Below are 22,125 nucleotides of genomic sequence, written 5' to 3'. Positions count from 1 at the left end.
AAGAGAGAAACATTTTAAAATGTAAGTATCATTTTTACTTGTTCAAACTATATTGGGTTTTACCAGCCATCTGTGACGATAAGGGAATAGACTTGGCATGTGTTGCAACCTTAGCTGAAAAATGTTATTTTCCTATCATTTCCAAGACATTTTTTCCCTTCAACATCTGCAAAATAAATGCTCTTATTAAAATTTAAAAAGATAGTGACTCACCAGATTAAGCAGCTAAAGAACATTTTCCCCTGGATAGTAAGTGGGCTTTTTTCCTCTCTTGATAGCAGAAGTGCAGCACTAGTACTATCCTAGAGGGAAGAAAAATAAAATGAATGCCAAAAATGTTGATAGAGAGATTTCTAACTACTGGAATTTCACAGACTCTGAGCAAAGTTATCTCAGTGCAGTTGGTGATGCTCACCCCTGAAGGTAAACATGCTAGAAATGTATGTGTTTTGTTTTTAGTTGCACTGGATCTGAGCAACAGTTTTGAAAATCACAATTTTATTCACTTATTTTCCCCTACAAATCCTTTGTAGCAACTTAGTTTTACTGAACCCTAAGAAATAACTTGTGCTTCTGCAGAGTGATCAGAGTGCTGCACCCCAGCAGCATCTCTCTGCATGTAGTTTCCCCTTACTCTGGTTTCTGGGGGGATTTTTATGTGAGTGGCTTTGAGTAGCAGGTGTTGCCTCACATCAGTTTTACTAATAGTTGTGAGGGAACGTTGTTCATCTATGAACAAATGTAGGCTTTTGCTATTTTTGTCTGTCACGTTATGTTATGCGTTTGAATGAGGTAGAAGTAATTTTTTCCATTGTTTGACAATACCATAATTTGGAAGACAAGTTTAAATTAGGTCCTAAAAAAATCAATTAATCTTTTATAAGAATAAATTTGCTTTGACACATTTTTTATTAATGTTGCAAATACTGACTAAGTTTTCTAACTCGATTACTTTTTCACCCTTAGAACCTTGAGTTTTGTTACTAAAAATCTGGAGTATAATAGTTGATAATCTTTTGTGGAAGTACATTCATTTTAAAGCACACGTTCTCTTTCCAAGTAACATTGTCCTGTGGATATCTCAATTGTAGCTTAAATTTAGATTTCAGGAGAGTGAAAAACAAGATAGTATTTAGTAAATATGTATCACATTATAGAAGCTGTGCTTGTGTTTGAAATTGGGGACCGCAGCCAGTTGCACATACAAGAATATACAGAAGTAAATTGCATTTTTAGTTTGTTGTGTTCCATATCCATGAATGGATCAAGCCTAATTGCACTGGTTGTGTCTAAATATACTTTAAGCAGGTGCTGTTGAAAATTACCTGATTGCCTGTCTTGCTTTCCTGGTTCATTTCCACACTGTCTTAAATCATACGGATGTTCATAGTGCCATACAGGACAACAGGGAAATGAAAAACAAAAATAATAATTGGTGATTTTAGAGATGGATTGCAATGTACTGAAATACCTGCATGGCATAGTATTTCTACCTGGGGTGCTTCTCTTCCCCTCTTCTTGTGTCCTGGTCGTCTTTCCTGTTGGTCTTGTCTTAAGCTGTAATTCTTGGGCAGGCAAAATGCCTTTTGATTAGTTTCTATTATTGTGGGTATGTTTTTGACAGCTCAAAATGTCAGTAATCATTCCAGTAGTGATTTGGGATAAAGGGAAGGCAGGAGGATTTCTTGAAGCAGAACTGCTTGAAGAATTACAATTTTGATTTCCACAGTTTTATTTTCTATACAGTGAGTATACAATTATTTTTAGCTCTTGAATTTTACTGTGTTTGTGCAGGAAATGTTTGGGTCCTTGGATTGTCACTACTGCTTGAGCATCAGTATGTTGGAGAAGGGTAGGAGGAGGAAATGTTGAATAACAGACATATTCTAACAGTATATTCTAGCATAAAACATCTTTGTCCTGCTGCTCTAAACATATGATTATTGGAATTTTATCAGGATAGTTTTTTCACTTAAAACGCTCACATCTTTGTCTTATTTTTATTATTTATTTATGCACAAAAAGACCTGCTAGGTTGCTCTGAAATTCTAAGAGACTTCATGGTTTTTGTAATCTCTTAGCAACTTCGTACCTGTGTTGTGGTTTAACCCCAGCCAGCAGCCAGGCCCCAGACAGCCACTCGCTCACTCACCTACCAGTGCGATCAGGGAGAGAATCAGAAGGGGTAAAAGCTGGAAAACTTGTGGGCTGAGATAAAGACAGTTTAATAGGGAAAGCAAAAGCTCTGCACAGAGCAAAGCAAGGAATTAATTCACTGCTTCCCATGGACAAGCAGGTGTTCAGCCATGCCCAGAACAGGTAATTGTGCTACCTTTCTGACCATTTCCGATTTCTTAGAAACATCTGTTTACTCTTGAAGCTAGCCACTTCCATTGAATACTCTTTTGTGTTGTAGATTGTTTAATAGAATTAGAGGAGTTTTCTTGATACCTATCACGTAGACTACTAAAAAAGTACTGATAAGGTTGTAATTTTCTTTATTCTGGATTTCTTCTTTTTTGGGTGTGTTCTATAGTTCAGGCAGCACCTGGATGATGCTCTTAGTCACATGGTTTAGTTTTAGGTAGTCCTGCAAGAAGCGAGGAGTTGAACGTGATGATCCTTAGGGGTCTCTTAACTCGAGGTTATCTATGATTCTATGACACTAGGACTAGGATAAAATTTCTCTAATCAGTATTTTCACGTATTTGGGTGTTGATACAGGTGATATGTAAAACAGAATCACTTCATGAGTTTTTTAGAAGACTGCAAGAACTGCTTTCTGTTTTCTGGAGCAACAACAGCGTCTAAAAAATAGAAATTGCATGCAGCACTACTGGTGTGTAACTCTAGGTTGTAAGACTTTAGAAATAAACAGTGACATTAAATGACAATGGTAACCTGATTTCATGGTAAACCTTAGCATGTAGTTCAGTATACTTATACTTGCTGTTGTACCTTGTAATTGTCTAGGGGCTGTTTGCAGAAGTAAAGGTATTTGGTGATGGAGCAGAAACAGTGCTTGGAATAATTTCTCTGAGTCTTTTCTCAGACACATTCATGCCAAAGTGCTTTGTCTCTTTGTTTTCAGAGTTGCAATCGTTTCCAAGTCTTTTGAAGGAAAAACTGATCGAACAGAGGACTGGTATGGAACACAGTACAAGCAAGAAGCAATTTCCGATGAAGTTATTAAGGCATGTTAAAATTTGTAACATTACAATATCTGCAAATGAAAGTCAGTGGTAAATCCGTTGTCTAATTTTCCATTTAGTTGAAGGGAGAGCTTAAATCTGCTGCTCTTCATAGCATAAAAATCATACACTGAGTCTGTTTAAAGGAAGTAAGAATCTTAATTAGTTTTTAGATTTCAAATATTTATTACATAGGTTGGACATATTTTAATGGTTATAAACCATGTTAAGTACAGGGAATGTTATACTGTTTTCTCTGTAGAAGATCCTTAATATGCAGTGGCTGCTTAACAATGTAAGCATTAATTTTTAAAAACTTAAAACTCTCTATTGTATGTTAATGAACTGATCAGTACTTTAAAAAGTAGTTTTTTAAAACTATTATATGTAACTGTTTCTGAAGTTAGTTTTTGCAACATAGAAAGCAAGTATGTTTTGCTAGTTAAATGAGATTGTAAAAATCAAAACTCAAAAAAAGAAGGTGGGTAAATACTTACTGAAACTTGTTATTGTTCTAATCTTCTAAGAAGATATGTCTGTAAAATGTACCTTAGGGCTGAATTGGACCTTCTGAGTGTGCTCTGAAGACATTGTATAGGAACACTTCCTTTAGCTTGACCATACTTATGTGCTTGATTAGAATTCTTGTTTAAGTGTTTAGTTTAATATCTTAATTTACAGTTCATGATAGCAGAAAATATAAAATATAAACCCACCTTCGTCTCTACTGTAAACTTTTCAAAATTATTTTTTATTTGTCATCCTTCTTCTAAAAGCAATTCATCCTGCAGATAGCCTACTCCAGCTTGTTTTCCCAGCTATTTCTCTCTTGCCCTGTTATCTTAATAGTATTTACACATAGGGTAGTGGAATGCATTTTTAGATTTTTTTGTTCCATCATAAAATAAATAAGCACATACATGCTTTAATTAAGCAGAAATTGGCATAGCCTCATTGTTTCTCCTGTTGATCTAGAAATGGCAAAATGCTGACCTGAATGGGAAATTCAAGCTTCCAATGAAGAATGAGTTTATTCCTACAAACTTTGAGATCTTGCCATTGGAAAAAGATGCAACGCAGTACCCTGCCCTTGTCAAGGTAAACTGTCTGTATTTGTCGTGTTTGCTGCCTAACCTTCTGGGAAGTTAGTTAGAATTTAATTCCTCTCTTTTTTAAAATACAAATCATCTCATATTCCAAAGTATAGTAAACAAAAAAGTACAAAACTTCAATATATTGCTACAAAGACAGTAGAAAGTTCATTCTTGCTGAACTTTGGATTATGACAATTTGTGTTCCTATGACAGTGAATCTAGATACAGCTTGAACTCTCTCTGCCCTTTTGAAAGTGTGTCAACAATTGATAAAAATAGCAGTAGAGCTGTTTATTCAGCCGGAGGGTGACTGCCACTCTTACATTTTTTTGACCAGTGTTGAGTAAGTCGAGTGTGTAGACAAGGCTGTTTTGTAACTGTATGGAGAACGCCTGTGATTGCATGGAAAAAGGGAGAGAAGTGTCATTTAATGATCTCAAAATATATTGAATATATCTATATTTACTGTATATATTGAACATAGCAATTCAAGCAATATGAATTTAAGGGGATAATTCTAAGCAACAATTTGAAGTGGTGAATAGACTTTTTTTTAAATAGTGGCATATACTGCAATTAAAAGTCAGATGACTTAATAAAACCTCTTTTCTTGACACAGGACACTGCTATGAGCAAACTATGGTTCAAGCAAGATGACAAATTTTTTTTGCCAAAAGCTTGTCTCAACTTTGAATTTTTCAGGTATGCAATGTTAACTATGTCACATAAAGTAGTCTCCAAAAGTTTCTTCTTTAGTGGGAATCTGTGTTTCTGCAGCAAAGACTTTCTTGCATGTATTGACACTTTAGAATCTTCATCCTTACTTTGAATATGTAATAAGGCTTAAATAGCAGGAATATGCAGTATTGAGTAGCATCATCTAAAATACGCAGTAATTGAGTAGCAAGAAATTGGATGTGCTCCTTCTATATTAACAGGGAAAGTTTATCTAAGAATAATTTAAAGCCAAATTTTCTTTTTATATTTTATTTACTATCCCTGAAATATACCTGCCAATAGAACCCACTACATACTGCAGTAGCCCTCTTTAGAAATAATTGTGTATTTTAAAATTAATTACTAAATCACAGCTATTTTAAGATGTGTTTTCTTTATGAAATGCTATTCTCATAATGGTTTTAGGCTCAAGTCCTGTTTTCATTTGCATAATGCAAACCAGTTTAAAAAATGCTTAAAATTTTGGGATTTTACTTAACTGACACCCATAACTGATTGTATTTTATTTTTAGAAGAGCATTGTCTGTATTATCAATGAATGTTTGACCTCAAGATGTATGATAAAATGATGTAATGTTAATTCTGGTCTTGCATGATTTTCATCATAGGAAGATAATGTTTCTTTTTTAAGTGAGCATGACAATGATGGACCTTCTTAATGTTCCTTTCAAGTAATAAATTTCTAACATTTCAATTAAAAAAAATACTGCTGTTTTTAGAGTGCAGCTGTTTCTGTGTAGAACTGCTGAAAGCTAGAAAAAATTCGGGGACTCTCCTTTTGCCTAATTAAGTTATGTGTTGGAAGGACCATTGTGGGGGCTCCCGTAGATGCACTGTTGAATTCTTGTTTTGAGAGACCACTTGAAATTTTTATTGCAGGAGAAAGATCTACAGAGGTTTTTTTTCAGAGTGCATCATGTCTTGGTGCTGGTTTTGGTACTAGTTGGGGAAAATAGGTTGCCTGGGCATTTTCTCTTTTTGCTTTTTGAAACCACAGGCCAGATGTTACAACTGTTTCAACTTCGGTGTGTCAGGAAGTGGAGGAGCAAAACGGTAACTCCCCATCTCTTACTCGGAGAACAATAGCTGCAGTGCTTTGCCTTCTTTGTTCATTCTTCATGGCTTTTCCTTGTACTATGTTGGCCAAAATCCAATGAAGGATTTTACTGATGGACACTGAGTTTATAGTTGCAGTGGTTTTTTAAATCAATTCAGGTGAACTATAAGTGGTCCAGTCTCTAATAGTTTGTGAATGAATAGAAGATAGTAATTTGGTTTATGTAGAGCACACAAAGGTATAAATGTCTCCACATACACACAATATCATAGAATCGTTTGTGTTGGAAGGGACATGTAAAGGTCCAGTCCAACCCTCCTGCAACAAGCAGAGATATCTTGGCTATACCATGTAATGTGCTGATGTTTTGAAAATTCTTTAAAGGTAGCAACTCAGCACTTCAGTGTTGATTCCAGCTCCGTCACTTAACAGCTGTTTGAAAGAGGCAAAGGCTAGACTTCACAGGTTTTTTAAAATGCATCATTAGTGATTGAGTTGTTCTACTTCTTTGAGTCTAGTAAAAAAAAAAAGGTAAACTAGAAATAAGCATTTGTTTACAAAACTGTCAGTAATAGGAAGCAACTCCCAGAACAGTGTTGTAATAATTGTTTTCTGTTACTTTTCACTTGAGGATTAATGATCTAGTAGCTGTGATTTTTTTCAAAACTTCCAGTTGGCCTTTGCCAGCTAAGTGAGAACACAGAATTTATAACTGATATAGACATAGTAATCACTCAAACTGATTAAGTCTGTATTCTAGTATCAAAATGCTAAATAATATAATGAGTTTGGAGGAAGGTTTATAGGATTGACCTACGTTTTGCTTTGAATTTGATCTTAATTAAAAATTTCAATAGTAATTGGATTTATATCATTGGGCATATTGAAATTGCTCAGTTTGGGGAAATCTCATTGTAGGGAGAAATGCAAATACCCGTCCTTTTGTCTTTTTTACTGACCTGTTTGTTTAATCTGGGTTAAGATTTCAGGCTACAGCAGGCTGTGCTTCTCAAATAGATATTTCTAAAATTATTTATTTAGTTTGTTAAAATCCCTTCCTGTGCTTCCTTTTCTTAGTCTAAAAGGAAGGAGAAGCTAAAAGCTAGGAGGAACCTTCTTAAAAATACCTTTGCAATGTGTTTTGAAGTTATTGGTTTGTGTGTTGTGGTCGTGTGATCTTTGCTTTACTAAGTTAATGTTGATACACACAGTGAAATACCCTGCTGTATAGGTGTAAACAAATGTAATAGCATGTCTCTGAATATCTGACTGCTTCAGGAAAAGAAATGCCAATAGCATGGGTTTGAATTGCAAGCCATATCCTGACAGCAAATGCTTCAGATACTGCTCATTATTTCCATGAAATTGGTAGTGAATTTACATGCACTTCAGAGACTTTAGAAATACGTATAGTACACATGACTTGGCTTGACTTCTCAAATCTTTAAAACACACAGGTATGTAACAATTAGCACAGTTGAAACATGGCTTGAGTCTTTGAGTTGCATTTCTCTTTTTGAGAAATTTGCGACAGTGTTGTGTGTGATCATGTGCTTCTAATGCAACAGTAGGTTTTGGGGAGTTATTGCCATTAAAAAGATAACACAAAAAATTACGGTAGTAAGAAAATGGGTATGTCAGACTTGTCTCCAGAGCTGGACTTGGCATGTACTGCATATTTTCATACCACAAATTGTTGAACTCCTAATTTTTGTAATAGAAACGGATCGTGTATGAGTATTAATTAATGTTCAGTACGTGGACTTTCATTTTGGTCTGTTAAATTATGTTGGTGTGTTTAGTTTCTTTTACTCCTGGTGAATTCTGACTGTGCAGCCATGTAAATAAAACATGTCTTGATTTATGAGCACGAATAGAATATGTCTGGGATCTTGACTGTATTTAGGCATCAAACCATAAGCAAGCTAAGTAACTCTTTTCAGGTATATTCATATTTGGCTTTGAAATAGGAATCCTTCATAATGGGATCCATCAGCATAAAATCACAGAAGATACTGTTTCCTTCAGATCAAACTTAAAAGGCCAAAAGAAACAGAAAAATAATTTTAAACTGCATATTTTACTTTCAACATTTTCTTCCAGCCCATTTGCTTACGTGGATCCCTTGCATTGTAACATGGCCTATTTGTACCTTGAGCTACTCAAAGACTCCCTCAACGAGTATGCATATGCAGCAGAACTAGCTGGCTTGAACTATGATCTCCAAAATACCATCTATGGGATGTATGTAAGTACCCAAATCAAGGAAAAGCTTAGAGCCTTAAAACTACTTCCACTCATCAACATTTTTATATTGATTTGATGGAAGGACTTCTATTTAAAAAATAAAGGCTGTTAGTCCTTTTGATCTTGGTTATTAACCATCCTTTCTTTGATTTGAATTTTAAGTTGAATTTTGTTAAAAGTCTTCAACAGTCTTTCAGTTCATATTAAGCAAATTTTTGTCTTTATTTTTGTATCATTTGTGAAATTAATTAGTTGTAAGATTTCTTCCTCCATTAAAAAAAAGGCAACCCTAATCCAAGCTTACATATCTATTGGTCAGATATCTACCAAAACTTTCTGACTGATGGGGTAAAAGACCCCTTTTCATGCTATTAAATAAACAGTATACTTCTGCTTTTCTGTTCAAGAACTACTGATCATGAGGCTGCATATACATACTCTTCAGTCATGTTTCTTCATCCATTACCTTGTCACTGCCTGAGGTATCAAAGCATTTCTTTTGTTTTTCTTTTTGTTAGTCGCTACATTTATGCTGATCCTCTCCATTGCAACATGACATACCTGTTTATCAGGTTATTGAAGGATGATTTAAAAGAGTATACATATGCAGCACACCTCTCAGGTTTGGTCTATGGCATTGCATCAGGAATGAATGCAATACTTGTAAGTAAGAAAAAACGCAGGAGGAAATGAAACAGTTTGGGAGTTGCTGAGCTTGGAGAAACATTTGACTTCTGCATTTCTAAATGAGATGGTTAATGTTTTTTTTCCTTGCATATATCTCATGAATTAAAGGCGGTGCAAGACTGTATTTTAATCAGTACTGAGTGACCTGTTTAAGATTGCAGTGACTTGTGAACATGGGTGTAGTGCAATTGTTGCATTCTGGTTCACATTTTTACTTGCTTGCATGATAATCTGGAAAGTACTATTGCTGGTTTCTGTATAAAAAGATTAACTTTTCTGTTGAATGAATCCTCAACTTTACAGATTTTGCTATAATTCTCTAATTCTGCTGTAGTGAGCTGTGGAAATGGATTGTGCATGTGTTCATTAGAATGCAATGCTGGATATTTATGCCTTTTTCTTTTGTTTTTATCACATATTTTATAATCTGTTATAAAGGGCTGACAATACTTGATAAATACTGGTATTCTGATAAATGGTTATTTCTTACTCAGCTTCTCCTATGGGATTTATGATAGGAGATTTTAGTAGTCTCTCTTGAAGTTCCGTTCAAAGCTTTTGTTAACCACCCTTACATTCTAGAATGTCTTTCGAAATGTCCTGTAGAAGTGTTATTTTCCAAAGCATTTTAGTAGAAGAACGTACTGTATATTGGCTTTACATTTTCTATATGAGAGAGTGCTGCAATTTTTTTTTATCTAACATAAATCCAATTTCCTGGTTGCATTCACTTGACTTATTGCAAACACGGTTTCAAAGCTTGCTGATGTTTCTATGATCAGAGTTAATTCCTTTTAAAAAAAAAAGTGTAATTTTCTTCATTTTTAGTCAGTTAGTTTAAATATTGAGAACTTGTAATATTCTTTTCTGTAGTGTGAGAAGTTTCATAATTAATAAGTGTAACTGTATTACATTGATGCTTTGAGCATAGGCAGATGCTACTCTGAAAAGTCGCCCATGGTGATTGTTGAACATTGGGTTCCTATGCTGATTTAGGATACCAACCTTTGTCATAAATCCTTTTATGATAACTTTTTCTTCAAATTCATTCAAGTTCAGCTATGTTTCAGCAACTACAGAACAAAAAAATTCTTCCTTCTGAAAAGCAGAAGTCCCATCTGTATGTTGGTTTGTGTTCTAAAGTTAAGTTTTACTCTTAATTATTAAACTGCACAAATCCAATCAAATGCCTTTTTGATTGGATTTGTGCAGTTGGATTCCAAGTGATTCCAATCGATTCAATTTTGGTTCAAGATACCAAATTTTGAAGTTTTCCCTGCAAAAATGACCTTTTAATGCCTTTTTTGCCAGAGAAATCTTCTGTAGCTTGATGAAATCATACAGTAATTTTAAAGTTTTATGTTATTTTTAAAATGAGCAAGTTTATTTCATTTATACTTTCAAAAATATGTATGATCAGATCAATGTATCATTACAATTGCGGAATAACTACCCTGATGTTTCAGCTCAGCAGCATCCTGATTATAAAATGTGCTGCTGTTTACGGCACCCCTTTTTTGTAGTATTGCTTACTTCCACTTAAATATTCTTTGATCAACAACAGAGATAAGGGTGAAAGTAAATTGGAGAGAGTGTTTTAGAAGGCTGTGAATCTAGACTTCATTGCTAAAGTGAGAAACCTAAATTAAAACCATTTCAGTACTCCAAGACTCAACATTGTGATCATTAAAAATCTGTATTCTGAGTACGGTTTACTTACACCAACATGAAATTACATTAATTCTGTGCATTTAGAACTCCTGTGCAAATATGCAATATTATATTTGTCAGTAACTTTTTGGTGGGTAAAGGGATTTAACTTAAGAATTATTAAATGTTCAGTAACGGTGAATTTAGCGTAAGTATTGAAAATGTAGTGCTCCTTGAATTATGCAAAACGTGGTAATGGTTTTATTCTTTTATCTTCCACATTTAAAGCAACTTATGCACTTTTTCCGTAGCTCTCTGTAAAAGGTTATAATGACAAGCAACATATCTTGCTCAAGAAGATCATTGAGAAAATGGCTACTTTTGAGATCGATGAAAAGCGATTTGAAATTATCAAGGAAGCGGTAAGCTGCGTGAGAAATGCACATTTTGGAGTAATTGCAAGTTGAATGCATTGACTTGTTAGGAAATCTGAGGGCTGACTATCCATGGAAATAGAGAGTGAAATTCTGTTAGTGGGACTTCAGATGCTTTTTTCTTTTTTGTGGCTGTGAGTTCCTCAGAGTTGTGTATATAACATTGTTTGGTTAAAAATAACTGGTCCTGGAGTATTTTTTTAGCTAGTCTTTCTTATGATGTATCAAGGAAGCACGGCTTGCTTTGGTAGGAGTAGAAATCTAAGTAGGGGGATGGAGGGGCAAATCTTAACTTTATATCCTGTTTTGCAATTTGGAAAGGTTTCAGTAGGACCTAGCCATAAAAGAAGTGGGAAATGGGTGAAAGGGGAAAGGAAGTGTTGAAAAAGTTTGCAACATTTCTTTTCCCCAAATTTGTCTTGGCTCCTGTGCCAAGATCCTTTGGTGCACAGGTAACCACCTGGTTTAGTACATGTTGATTTCTAGAAGTTACATCACATGGGGAGATTGCACAGTTTTCTCCTCATGTCTACATTAAACAAGATAAGGGAGATACCAACTTCTGGCTGCTGTTTGGAGCAGATATAAGGATATATCCTCAGCAACCTGAGGCTCACTGTTGGTCACTCATGTGCCCTGAAATGAGTTACTTTTTTCCTATGCTGGAAATGCTTCCAGTTTGCCAAACTATTAGTTTGTGCTTTCCAGTTTCTCTGGTAGAGGAAAAAGGTTTTGCTTAATTTGTAGAAGTGCAGCTGGACTAGAAAAGAGGGTTTTTTTGCAGAAGCTCTCTGGTTCTTCTCTCATACCTCCTTTATCCATGCAAAAAATTCAAAGAATTTTCCAGATGCTCCAGTTTTTGTCTAATCCAGTCAGCCAAAGGAGGCAACAGGGAGAAAAATACATTTTCTTTTAGCAGTATTTTCCCACCCCTGGTCAGTCATCATAGAATGCAGATTTCCTGGGCAGAGCAACTTGATCTAAGTCATTGTTTAATTGCAATAGTTTATTTCTAGACGTTAATTTTATGGACAAGTTTGATTTCATGCTCATTTCAACCATCTTAATGGTATTTGCTGAATCCAAAGGCTCAGAAGCCCACATTATTACTAAGGTCATTTAACACAATTTTTTAACCGTTCTAACAAGCAAGAGAACGTTCTCAATATCTGAATTGTATCTTTTTGATGCAAAGTTGAGAGTGCAGTGTTAATATTTTATGTTCAGAGCTCTGTTTCTAAATTTCTAATTTGAACCTAATTATTTTGGTTTAGTACATGAGATCACTTAACAACTTCAGGGCTGAACAGCCTCACCAGCATGCAATGTATTATCTCCGACTCCTGATGACAGAAGTTGCTTGGACCAAAGATGAATTAAAAGAAGCTCTAGATGGTAATGTTCTGCTGCTTTGTTGGTTTTTTTATGTTACTTAACTATTGAGGATACTTGTTTTGACCTCTGCTCACTATTCAAGTGAACCCCCTGCAGTGCCAGACCTGAGCTGATGCTGGCCTTGCTGCACTTGCCCTCCAGTTTCAGGGAAGTAGAGTAGGTCATGGAAAAGGTCTCAAATGGCAAAACTTGCAGGTAAAAGTTCAGGCAAAACTTGACCAACTTTGTGGGTATGAACCTGGATATGGTGAATCCAATACTTAATCAACATTGGTAAAATCATTTGGCTCTAGTTGGCATCTTACAGGCGCATTGGAATGTATCCGCACTGTACTTCCCAATGTGCAAACTGTTTCGTTTTTTCTGTTACTGGGGAGTCCTAGCTTATGTTTCTGTAGGTAATAAAGAACCGTAGCTAATTAAGAAAAAATAAATACTTTCTGTAGATAGTGACAACAATGATGAAGAATAAAGAGTATTGTGGCTCTAAACAAAGAGTAGGCACCCCAGTATATTTGAAGGAAGAAGAAGTTTCAAATTAAGAGATTTAATTGGTGTTTCAAGTCCAGATGGAGTGGGATTCTGAGCAACCAGCCTAGTGGAAGGTGTCCCTGCCCATGGTACGGGTGTCGGAACTAGACGATCTTTAAGGTCCCTTTCAACCCAAGCCATTCTGTGGTGATTCTATGTTTGTAGTAATAGCTGAAGAACTTTTCCCTACCTGCATTTTACTGTGTTGTATTAAAAGGCTGTTCCTGGGACAGTTTGCAAAATGTCTTGTAATATCTTCTTGGAATACACCAAGACATTATTTTCAAGAATACCTGGTTTTTGTATTTATTATTATATTGATTTGATTCAGAACACATATCCATGAACACCCCATGCATTCAACCATCCTTTCTCTTATTCCATTGATTCTATGTGTTAAACTATACTTTGAGTACATATGAAAACTGCTTTGCAACGGCAGGCTGGATAGAATGTGTATGTGTTGTGCATGTGTCCTCTAGAATATATTGCCAAAGTACTTCTCTTGTGTCTTGTTTGTTGCAAAGTTAATATTAAAACATTATATTTGAGTTGAGGTTCTTTTTTTAGTCCGGATGGTAAATGCACAGTGTGCTTCTTGAACATTATAAACTACATGTTGGTTTTTTAGTTAATAACTAAGGCTTTTCCTTGGAACACCACCTGAATAATTGCAACTGTTTTCTCTGGAGAATGAGTGTTTGTTCAGCATGATTGGAAAGGCAGCTTTTCTTTCCTTTTTTTTTTTTTGAATCTGGGTCAAGACAGCATGTGAATTCTAAGTGAAATAAACTGTATGATGAGTGCTGCTGTTTAGACCTGGAAGCATTCCAATGTTGCATTTTTAAGCAGGGATTCACTTCTTCATAATGACAAATTTCTCCTCCTCAGAAATGCGCTGTATCTAATGATGACTTAGGCTTAGGTCCTTCATAATTTAAAAATGCATTTGAGTGATTTAACTGTCTAAATATCTATTGTAGATGTCACTCTTCCCCGTCTCAAGGCCTTCATAGCACAGCTGTTGTCACGGTTACACATCGAAGCTCTTCTCCATGGCAATATAACAAAACAGGTTGGTGTGATACTTTCTTAATAAAACAATTTTTATTTAAAAGCAGCATAAAAATGGAACACTAGTTTAATCTTTGCAGATCTTAAAGCAGTTTTGCCAAATGTGATTTCATAATTTAACTTTGTACTTTTTTATCTTTATGGGAGTATGAGAGTGTAATTTTTTCCACTTTAGATTTATTAAGCTGAGTGCTGCCTCTATATTGCTCTTGGAAATTTAATAAAAACAACTTAGGATCTACGTATTTGAAAGTCTGCTGCATGTCATTACTGTGATCAAGCTGCAAAAGGAATGGTGTTCTGCAGATCTTGCTTTTTTCCATTAAAAACTTTCAGAATAACTAGCAAAGATTTAAGAATCCAGTATCCTTCCAAATTAAGTAGTTTGCACATAGCTATACAGGAATGGTGGACCATAAAAAAGCCAAGTGTCAGCTCTCAGTTAGGGAAGTAAAACTCAGAAAACATTTGCTTTGTCTTCCATTAAGATAGTAACAGCTTGTATTTGCGTATGAAATCTTAATACTTGATATACATACCAATACAAAATGTAGTACTTTTCTTGTATGTTTTTGCAGTCCTTTTTCATAAAGCTTGTTTACAGTATTTTGTGTTGCAACAGCTCTGGGATAGTTTACTAGCAGGAGCTGTTATAAATACACTGCTAGTGACTGCTGAATGTATGGAGAAGAAAATTAACTAGTACAGAAGGGAAAAATAAGAGAGGAAGGAGCTAATAGCATGGAGAGACAAACTTTTTCAAGACTGTCTCTAAAGTACTTGTTAAAAAATTTTGTAGAGTGTTCTTCTTGCAGAGAAATTAAAAAATAATCTCTTTTTCCTTACTTCTTTCTTTTGTGTTTGTATATGAAGGTCAGTTCCTTCTAGAAATAGGACTGAATGTCCAGATGTTTTAGATTTCCATGATGATGCAGTTATATCAGAGAAGTGTATTCTTTACTTGGCATAGTGGGTGGCTATTGAAAGTCCTACAGCTAAAGAGCTGGGAATGATGTCCTGGTACACCCATAACTCTGTAGTGTTTAGAAATCATCTGCAAACCTGAATAGATGCGAGTAGGAAAAGTTGTCTGTCCTTCAGTACCCATGATGTGATAATCATTGACAAAGCTCAGCAATTTTAACCTGGACCTAAGATTTTTTCCAACTAAAACCAAAATCTACATTGTCTTGTGACACCTTTCAATAATGAAAAAAAATTTTGGTGAATCTGGACTTGAAAAATTGGATTTATCTAGCTGCATGAAATTCATATTTTTTTCTTTGATTTCACTCTGATACTTGCTTTTTCTTTGGCAATTTCTTAATTTGCTGCAAGTGAATGAATAGTAAAGTAATCCTGTTCAGAGCATCTGTCTGAGCAGTCTTCTTGTCAGTATTTTAATATGGTGACTTGATTGAAAGAATACGTAGGATTTTTCTCTAACTTTTTAAACTGTGGTTTTTAGACCTCAATCTTTTTGTCTTTGATACTGTGAGGGGGTTTTGGCGGTGTTGGTAGGGTGTATGTTTATTAAGTTTTCAAACATTTTGCATGTTTCTGATAAAATCACTTGTGTGAGTTTATGGCAATGCAGAGAGAGAGATTTTAGCTTTCAGCCAAAGCTCTTTTGTAGCAAGTTACTGTAATTTCCAGTGTGCAGGCTACAAGAACACATAACCCTTAAGAGGTGAAGCTATTGAAGTTAAATCCTTGAATGAAACTAACGACTTTTATTTTTTTTCACTATTTATATATTTTTTAATTATTATTGTAATCCATCTAATAAAAGAAAGTATTTGGGCAATGAGTCTTAACACCACCAACACATCAATGAAATGCATCCATGACCGTAACCATTTGTTTTCTGAAAATTTTTATCTATTGAAATGCCATTTGCTTTGCAAACATACATTTAAGATATCTCATTTTCAAACTTTGAAAGATGACCACATGAAGTGGTGGAGGGAAAGTGGGGGAAAAAAAAAAAAAAAGGCAGCCCGTTGAGCTTTAATTTCAGAAGCACTGAGCCCTGGGGAGAAGTAGAAGTAGTTAAACATGTAAACAATTCAAACATAAAGAAGACACAAAAAAACTTTTGCCCTCCACACTCCCACTTTCTCTCATCTACTTAACTTCTACTGTATTTGTATTGAATTACAATATCCCTACTTTCTACTCCTGATTTTTTTTTTCTTTTCTCTCACAGCACCATCAGTAATTGGAAAGTCTTATCTTGCTGTTCAATACAGAATAACTAATGATTATTAAAAATCATCTTCTGTTTTCTTTTCCAGGCTGCATTAGGAATTATGCAGATGGTTGAGGACACTCTCATTGAGCATGCTCATACAAAGCCACTCCTTCCCAGTCAGCTAGTGAGATACAGAGAAGTGCAACTTCCTGACAGTAAGTTAAATTATTTATTTACGATATTTAAGGCACATTAAATTGAGATTCTCCTTGCTAACAAAATTTTAAAATGCATATTAATGTGTTGCTAGGAGTGTGTTTTGAAGTCAAACTTACTCCAAGTTATTTTAAGCTTCAGAAATATAGTTAAGGGTGTGGTTTTACTAATAAAATTATGTACTAATACATGATCTTTCTAGGCTACTTGACAATTAATTTGATTTCATTTTTAATTTGTGTATGTAAATGGGACTTCTAGGGATGACTTGGATGATCTTTTAGGTGACTGCCAGCCCAAAGCCCTTCTGTGATCATATGATTCTGCAATTCAGTTCTAAGTGACTTGTTATAATTTATGGAAATAAGAGCCCTGTCCCACTCTCTCCTACACATAGTATATACATTTGAATAAACACCATTCTTTGAACATTTCTGAGTATTAATTGACCATTAAGTTGAGAATTACCCATAATGACTCTTTGGAAAAATGAAAAGTTCTTACACAAATAACTCTTTTTTTCTTACACAAATTCTTTTGGTCCTGTAGTGCTTGTATGCTTTTACTTCCATGGTGAAAAAAGTGGTTTTTTATAAGAAGGAGGTTCAAGGTATTGCTGCGAGTGATGACGTATGTAGCTATACAGACAAGATAAATTACCCATAGTTGATTGTCTGTGGAAGCTACCATGTACAAAAGAAGCTGTTGGTATTAAATGCTGAGTTATTTTTAATGTTCATAATAGTTTCTGGCAGATTGTCTTTAGAAACTGTTTACACAGTAGAGGCAATGCAGAATTTCACTGCCGTTCCAAAAATATTTGCTTCAAGAGAAGCAGCCAGTTCCAGTTTACTTGCTGATATTTCCAAGTGCTGACATTGTGATGTTAAAATTAGACAGTCTTTTCTTGTCTCATGAAAAGTATGCTCTTAGTGGAAATTCTGCTTTTACAGTCCTCAACCATTTATTGTAATTCCATTCCACAAATGTTAGATCAGTATCTTTTTAATTGTGGACAATAAGAATGTACACTTTCATGAGCTTCAATGTTTTAATTTTGTCTTTTAGGAGGTTGGTTTGTGTATCAACAGAGAAATGAAGTTCATAACAACTGTGGCATTGAAATATATTACCAGACAGACATGCAGAGCACTTCTGAGAATATGTTTTTGGAGCTCTTTTGCCAGATTATCTCAGAACCATGCTTCAACACTCTGCGCACCCAGGAGCAGTTAGGTGAGTTCTCCGGAGCGTTCGTGTGTCTGTGTACACACAAGCTGTCACAGTCACGCGCTCACACGAGACCTGAGGAGGTGTTCTCTCCCTGCTTAGTGAATGCCATTTAAAGGGCACTTGGTAGATGTAAATCATCTCAACTGCTGATGACTCAAAGAAATTTTACTGTGCACAGAGTCTAAAATAAGAGCAAGCAGGCATGATTTTTAAGGTATCTGAAATACCTGAAATCAACTCTGACTAAAAAAAGTGCAATCACTGTACAGAAAACTTCGTGTTAGAATTTACCGAAAGGAGATTGGATCAGTTCCCTAAATTTCTAGATCTTCTTAAAGAACCAGAAGTAGTTTGATCGTTTCTGCTTGTGATCCTACTTCTAGGTGCACTTCATGATTCCTAGAATCACAGAATCATTGATGTTGGAAAAGACCTCTAAGATCACTGAGTTAAATTATAAGTCCTATTTTAGGAATACTGCTGTGCGGGTAATAGTAAGCTACCATGTTGGTGAAGACCTAAATACATTTCAGGCTTTTTAAGACTATAGCTGTTCACTAATAAGTACAAATAATTGTTACCTGAACCAGTAAGCCTGAGAACTGGTGAGGTATTCCAAACAGAGTAAGGAGGAGAGGCAGGGACTTTGCATGACAGCTCACATGATTGAAATACTGGTGAGGAGGAGTACAGGTTTCCTGAAGGTGAGAAGCAGACAAATATTTCAGTGTGATGACTGCCAGGGATGTCAGGCAAGATTAGGCTTTACATGAGCAACTAGCAGAACCAGCCATACAATATTTATCATAGGAACTTCAGCTATCTATATACCTTCTGAAAATAGGATAGAACCCAGGGTATTTAACAGGTTTTTGAAGTGTGCTGGTGGCCGGTTTTGTATAGAAGTTGGAAGTAACAGCTAAAGAGAGCGGGGGGGAACTGAGGAAGAACTGGTTTAGTCCAGCACTTCATAATTGCCAAATAATAGAGTTCATGAGACTTAGGAGGGGAGACAGTAGAAATACCATCAAAATCCAGTAAACTTTGTGGAATTGTTAGTAAGATTTCTGAGACATCTTAGGGAAAAAGAAGTTCAGGAATTAGCAGTTTGCTAAACAGTACAATTAGTAACAAGAATTCTTTCAATAAAAGTTTAAGCAGTATGAGAAGGTGGAGGAGAAAAGTTGGCAATGATGGAAAAAAAATCAAAGTGTTCAAATCATTAAAATCAAAATGTTCAAATCATGAGAAAATTCAGGATGGCTTAGTTTGCACTAAAAATGTCAACTGTGGCCAGATGACTTCCCAAATAAACACTGGTGATCAAAGTCTTTGTCTTACCTTTGAACAGGAAAATAACAGATTAATCAGATTAAATTAGAAGCTTTAAAAAAGTTCAAAGTGTGATGAGCTCTGCATTCTATTCCAAAGGATGAAATTAGGAAATCTTGGAATTAAAAGTCTTATAGTGGAAAATTTGTGGATGATAGATGGGGTATTGGAAAGATAGACACAGCTAAATGGTGCATGTTTCCTTAAAAAAAAGGAAGGAGAAAAAGCAGGGAAACTATAGATCAGTCAGTTTAATTCTAATTCCAGGAAAATGTGGAATAAACTTTCAAGCTAGTTCTAAATTCATAGAAGGTTACTGAGACACTGTTACTGAAGTACCTAGGTGGAAGTGCTACACATTTGGGTGCAGGACTTTGGAAGGTCATGACTGGAGAACAGAGAGTAGTTCATTTGGAAAACAGTGTTCTACAGAGCTCTACTGTGATCCAGTGGTACGTGGTATATTCATTAAAATTCTGGATGATAGAAGAGTGAGGATACTCACTGAATCTTCAGATAATACTAATTTGGGAGAGGCTGGAAGTGTGTGGGAAGATAGAGTTAGAATTTAAAATTAGTTTGACATTTTGGAAACATGACTTGAATGAAGATAAGATGCAATTTGTTAGGAACAGTTTGGCAGGAACAACCGATGGCACAGATGCAAGCTAGGAAGCAACTGGCTAAGTAGCAATTTTGTAGAAAACTCTGCAGGGTACAGTGGATCAAAAGTAGGACATAAATCAGCAGTGTCATGCTGCTGTGTGAAGTGCTGGGATATGTAAATGGAAGCGTTCAAGATGCACTCATACCCCTAAATCATTCAGATAAGAACTCTGAAATACTGTAAACGGATTTGATGTGAGCATCAGGAAACTACAAGAGAACTATAAAACAACATTTAAGACTGAAACGTGATAGATTTGCTATTAAAAGGGTGGAGGAATACTGCAGAAAGGATTAGTTGTTCAGATTAGCAAATCCTGCAACAAAAAGGGAGGGAATAATACTTTAATGGATAAAGTGGGAAGTAGTGGTCTTACATTGCAACCAAGAGAATTCAGGTTAGATGTTATGGAAAAACAGTAAGTTTCTAATGTTGAGTCTAATGAAGCAGTAGAGTCCAGCTTCATTTCTGGTATCCTGATCCTGATGACAGAATTGCTTTTGTGTTGTCTTAGTCTGCCTCATCTCCTCCTTGCCCCTCCCCTGTACTGATACTGACCTCAGTGAAATAAAGATGTTCTAAAAAAAATACAGTGACACATTTTGAAAACCTGCATTATTTTATTTATACTACAGAATTAAGTTAGCATAGCATTGCATTCTTGTCAAACATGTCACATTTGGCAAATACAGTGCTGTGACAAGGGATTTCTTTTAATTTGTGGCTGCTCTTGTTTTGCCAAGGTTACATTGTGTTCAGTGGTCCACGTCGGGCAAATGGCATCCAAGGACTGCGATTTATTATCCAATCTGAAAAGCCACCACACTATTTAGAGAGCAGAGTTGAAGCGTTCTTAAAAACTATGGAGAAATGCATAGAAGACATGACAGAAGAGGCCTTCCAAAAACACATCCAAGCTTTAGCAATTCGTCGTCTAGACAAACCAAAGAAGCTGTCTGCAGAATGTGCTAAATACTGGGGAGAAATAATTTCCCAGCAGTATAACTTTGACAGAGGTAAGACAAATGGTAATTCCTTTAAAACTGAATGCTCTAGTTTGGCTACATTTGTGACTGTTGAGTGTCATATTCATTTGTGAACAACTTAAACTTTTACATAGCTATGCATAATTTACTATCTATTTCTCTGAGGTGCATTCAGATATACGCTGACTTTCCTGACAGTACACACATTCATATGAACCCTATTACTCTTCCCATTGCGCAGCTGTTTTGAGGGAGTGCTCGCGGAAGCAACAGCAGATATCTTAACTAACATGCAGTCTGTCTCAGAGTGAATTTGAAGAAACACTAATTTTTTTTTTTTTTTTCCATTTATGATGCTTTGAAAGTTATAGGTTTATAGGAGACCAAATAAAATCCAGCTTCTAGTATTATTACTGAAAATGGACAGACAGTTATTTACTGTGTGGTCCTACATAATGTTTAAGTTGTATTTTTTTTAAATACTTTTCAAATGTATTTTAAGTTTTTTTAAAAAAAATACTAACATGCATTAGTAATACAGTTAGATATATTAGTAATACATTTGTTAGATACATTAGTAATGCAGTTTCTAACATTAAAAAAAAATCAGTTTAGGTACAGATCAGCTTTTCCTGATTTTCATGTCTCGACTCTTATTCACAGCTGTAATTTTCTGTCTTCATGCATAATATGCTTCCTCCATAAAACTCTCTCTGTAGTCCGTGACTTCTCTTCTGCTTTACGTGCACTCTATTGGCTTTCCATGATAGCAAATACAGTCTTTTTGCTTTACAATGACTCACTGAGCTGTTTAATAATGAACAATTTTGACTTGTCATCTAGCTTGGTCTGGAGAGAATGAGAGCTACTGACAAGGTTTCATGCCTGAGCATAAGAAGGGGCATGGAAATTTTTCACTTCAAGTACTTTTTTTTTGTGTCTGATGAAATAGTCTGATTTTTCTCTGCCTTAAGTGTTTCTGTTTATACCATAGTTGGATCACTATTATCTCTCTAGAATTTCTTACTGCAAAGTATAGCCATATTTTTCATATCTCAATCCCACATATTATTTCCCTTGACTTTTATACCTTTAATTCCCCTCTCCCCACTAGTAATTTTATATCATTAATGATTATAGTATTACTAGAATTGTCAAAATCGGAAATTCATATTCCAGCCTTAAGAAGTGGAAGGATTTTTTATGTTTTTACATTTCTATTATTACTACTTTTACTGTTTTCTCCCAAATCTTACCTAGTTTTCCAAACTGTATTGTTGACTTTATTTCCTCCATATAGAACTTCATATTACTTACAGCCTGCCTTACAGACTTGTAAGCTGCCTGTTCTCTTGCACATATTTCTTCCTTGATCTTCTTGCTAATCCTAAGAAAAGCA

The 22,125-nt window shown here is 35.2% G+C and overlaps 1 protein-coding gene across 5 annotated transcripts in view; it reads left to right on the top strand.

The window, feature by feature from the left end:
• IDE (insulin degrading enzyme) overlaps nt 1-22,125 on the top strand; it is a 60,484-nt gene that overhangs the window by 24,593 nt on the left and 13,766 nt on the right. For 4 of the 5 annotated variants that reach the window (XM_032117043.1, XM_032117041.1, XM_032117044.1 and 1 more), the window contains exons 12-21: nt 3,092-3,194; nt 4,167-4,289; nt 4,905-4,987; nt 8,184-8,328; nt 10,976-11,086; nt 12,373-12,493; nt 14,008-14,099; nt 16,396-16,507; nt 17,577-17,744; nt 20,484-20,756. In XM_032117043.1, coding sequence (XP_031972934.1) covers nt 3,092-3,194; nt 4,167-4,289; nt 4,905-4,987; nt 8,184-8,328; nt 10,976-11,086; nt 12,373-12,493; nt 14,008-14,099; nt 16,396-16,507; nt 17,577-17,744; nt 20,484-20,756 — 1,331 coding nt within the window. Of the gene's footprint in view, nt 1-3,091; nt 3,195-4,166; nt 4,290-4,904; nt 4,988-8,183; nt 8,329-8,845; nt 8,991-10,975; nt 11,087-12,372; nt 12,494-14,007; nt 14,100-16,395; nt 16,508-17,576; nt 17,745-20,483; nt 20,757-22,125 lie in introns of all 5 variants that reach the window. The other variant, XM_032117042.1, reaches the window with a different exon arrangement.

The sequence above is a fragment of the Corvus moneduloides genome, chromosome 8 (assembly GCF_009650955.1).
Source record: "Corvus moneduloides isolate bCorMon1 chromosome 8, bCorMon1.pri, whole genome shotgun sequence".
In the NCBI taxonomy this organism is placed as follows: Eukaryota; Metazoa; Chordata; class Aves; order Passeriformes; family Corvidae; genus Corvus; species Corvus moneduloides.
The sequence above is the reverse complement of the archived record's forward strand: the minus strand, read 5'-3'. Positions and strand labels throughout refer to the sequence as shown.